The sequence below is a fragment of the Phaseolus vulgaris genome, chromosome 6 (genome assembly GCF_000499845.2).
Source record: "Phaseolus vulgaris cultivar G19833 chromosome 6, P. vulgaris v2.0, whole genome shotgun sequence".
Classification (NCBI taxonomy): Eukaryota; Viridiplantae; Streptophyta; class Magnoliopsida; order Fabales; family Fabaceae; genus Phaseolus; species Phaseolus vulgaris.
In genome coordinates, this window is record NC_023754.2 from 26,263,074 (window position 1) to 26,266,012 (window position 2,939).

General features: G+C 43.2%; 1 protein-coding gene across 2 annotated transcripts; it reads left to right on the forward strand.

The window, feature by feature from the left end:
• Positions 1–276: 276 nt before the first annotated feature.
• On the forward strand, positions 277–2,681 carry LOC137832306 (S-adenosylmethionine decarboxylase proenzyme 4). 2 transcript variants are annotated; one of them, XR_011084551.1, is made up of 2 exons: positions 596–1,902; positions 2,587–2,681. XR_011084551.1 is itself a non-coding variant. In XM_068640389.1 (1 exon), the coding sequence occupies exon 1, from the start codon at positions 436–438 to the stop codon at positions 1,663–1,665; it is 1,230 nt and encodes a 409-aa protein (XP_068496490.1). In that variant the 5' UTR covers positions 277–435; the 3' UTR covers positions 1,666–1,931. The 2 variants fall into 2 exon arrangements, 1 of the variants encoding a protein (XP_068496490.1); XM_068640389.1 differs by lacking the exon at positions 2,587–2,681 and having other exon boundaries at positions 277–1,931.
• The last annotated feature ends 258 nt before the right edge of the window (positions 2,682–2,939 follow it).

A 2,939-nucleotide genomic window follows, 5' to 3' on the forward strand; every position in this document is an offset into this window, starting at 1 on the left:
TTAGTCAATATATCATGTAATCCCATCGAATCTATAGAAGATTTATGCAGAAAAGCAAATCTTTTAAAAACTTATTCTTTAAAAAGATTTGATGGCGGTGGTGGGAGTGAATCTTGAAAGGTTTACTTGTGATTTGAAGATTTTAAATATTTAAATATTAATAATCTATTGTTTTTGAAGTACGATGAGGAGTTAAGTATTAATGAGAAGGTAGAAGAGATGCAGAAAATAATAATATTTGAATTGAGTTGTGTAAAGGTGGTATAGGATTGGAAGTTACGTAGATTTAGAAGAAGAATGAAAGAGTGATTAGGGTGGTGAGGAGAGTGGAGGCAATGAAGGAAGAAGAAAGCGTGGTGTTGGTGTCTGTGAAGGAAGAATGAAGTAAAAAAACATAACAAAATTGTTGCATATAATCATCGTATTCACTTCATAATGGCTACTATCATCATTCTTGGTTCCATCACCCGCATGCTCACATCACACCTCTCTTCTAAACACAAACCCTACTTCCTCCTCACTCTCACTCTCACTCTCACTCTCACACACCTATATAAATCCAAATCACCTTCCTTCCTTTCCCTCACCTTTCCCTCATCACCAACACCACAAAAACCAGTTTTCTCTTCAATGGCATTCGCATTCTCAGGTTTCGAAGGCTTCGAGAAGAGGCTCGAGCTTCACTTCTTCGGTGACCACCCCGCCATGCTTCAACTGGGTCTCCGAAAGCTCGACTTTGAATGCATACAGCAAACCCTACAAGAGGTTCAGTGCACGGTAGTTTCAGCGGTTGGAAACTCCTACTTCGACGCTTATGTGTTATCAGAATCGAGCCTCTTTGTGTACCCAACAAAGATCATAATAAAAACATGTGGGACCACGCAGCTTCTCAAATCCATGACACCCTTGATCTTCTACGCCCACACCCACCTCGGCCTCACGCTCTCCTCCTGCCGCTACACGCGCGGAAACTTCATCTTCCCTCTCTCGCAACCCTTCCCTCACACGAGCTTCAACGACGAAGTCGCCTACATAGAAACCACGCTCCCTCCCAACTTATGCTTCCGAAAAGCCTCCACCATGCCCTCCAAGTCATCCTCCCACGCCTGGCACGTCTTCACCGCCACCGCTGACTCCCACGCGCTCTACCACCACAACTACACATTGGAAATCTGCATGACCGACCTCGACCCCCTACACGCCGGCAAGTTTTTCCGCCGCCCCGGCGACGGAAAAAGCGGAGACTCGGCCGGGAGGGAAATGACGGAGCTCACGGGGATCGACGGGATTAACCCGCACGCGCTGGTGTGCGACTTCGCCTTCGACCCGTGCGGGTACTCGATGAACGGCATGGATGGAGAGTGGTACTCGACCATTCACGTGACGCCGGAGGAGGGTTACAGCTACGCGAGTTTCGAGTGCGTGGGGTCCAGGTCGAGTGACGTGGACGTAGTCCACGTGTTGAGGAAGGTGGTGCAGATTTTCCGACCGGGGGCGATGTCGGTGTCGACGACGTCGTTGGGGAACGAGGTGTGGAGAAAGGTGGCGGGTGCGGTGGAGCCCATGGGGATGAAATTGAGGAGTTGCGCCATGGACCAGTTCCCGGATTCTGGGAGTGTCGTGTTTCAAACGTTTTCGCCGCTTCGTCGGAAAAGTACACATTAGAGATAGTAGTATGCGGTAGGGTGTAGGCGAAGATTTTAGTGATGATGAGGTGGCAGGAAGTGATTGGTATTGGTTGGTTTATTAAGGTGGTGAATATATTGTTTTAGTGGGGGAAGAAAGAAAGAAGTAAGTGAAGTAGTAACAGAGGATGATGATAATGCACCCCACTTTGGGTTGTCACGCCTGAGATTTTTTAGCATGTTTTAGTGCCTCTAAAAGTGCTCTTCTTTTTTTGAGGTTATATATTCAACTTCCTTTCCTTACTCTTTCTCTGTTTTATCATCACCATTTCTCTCTACACACCGTGCTCTCCTACACCCACTCCTCATCATTTTGTTCATACGTTAATTTAAACAACTCAATCACGCACTTCATATTTCTCATTCCCTTTACCATCTTTTTCTCACACTCTTTTAAAACATGTACATGCATCAAACTTTAGCACGTGGAATTCGAATCTCACATTTTCTTCTGCATGGCCTTTTCTCTCCACACATTATGTAAATCCATAAACAAAACAAAAAGGCTTATAGATCAAACAAATCAACCTAAAATTAAAAGGGATTATGTGTAACAGTGGTACCAAACAACACCACTCATAGAGAGCTTGATGGAATAAAAGAAAAACCCTGTAATTGTATTATTTATTTGGATTGGTTTTTTTACAAGAAAACAAAGAATACTACGAGTATATATAGTAGTGATTGCATAGCAACAACAAAAACAAGAATAGGAAGAGGAAGAGGAAGGTTCTCCCCAATCCTTTTTTTTTTTCTAGCCTTCTCTCTCCAACCAACTTCACCTTTATATCATGGGTGTTTCTTTTTGCACCCCTATACTTTTGGAAATACCGAAAGTACCCTTGAAGTTTTATTTGAAAGGACATCTTCCATAACTTCCATGGCAGGGGTTGTTTTGCAGGAGTTATGGTTGTCGTTGGTGCAAGGAACGTTGAGGTCAGTGGAGCTACAGTGGAGGTGGTGGTCCATTTTTGAAAGCTTCGTTGGTGGTTGGAGGTAAGAAATAAGTTGTCTTGAAGTGTTTTGGGTGATTATGGTGGGGTGTGGAGGTTTCTGAAAATAGGGTTGTGAGAATTACTTTCAAAATAGGTAATTTGTAAGGTTGAAAATTAATTCTGGAAGGGAGGTGTTTCGTAAGCCAAAGTTCTCTTGGATAGGAAATGTCGAAGACAAACAAAATCATTATAAAATATTTTAAACTCTAAATTCTAAACTTTAAATCCTTAAATTTAAATCCTAAACCTTAAATCCTAA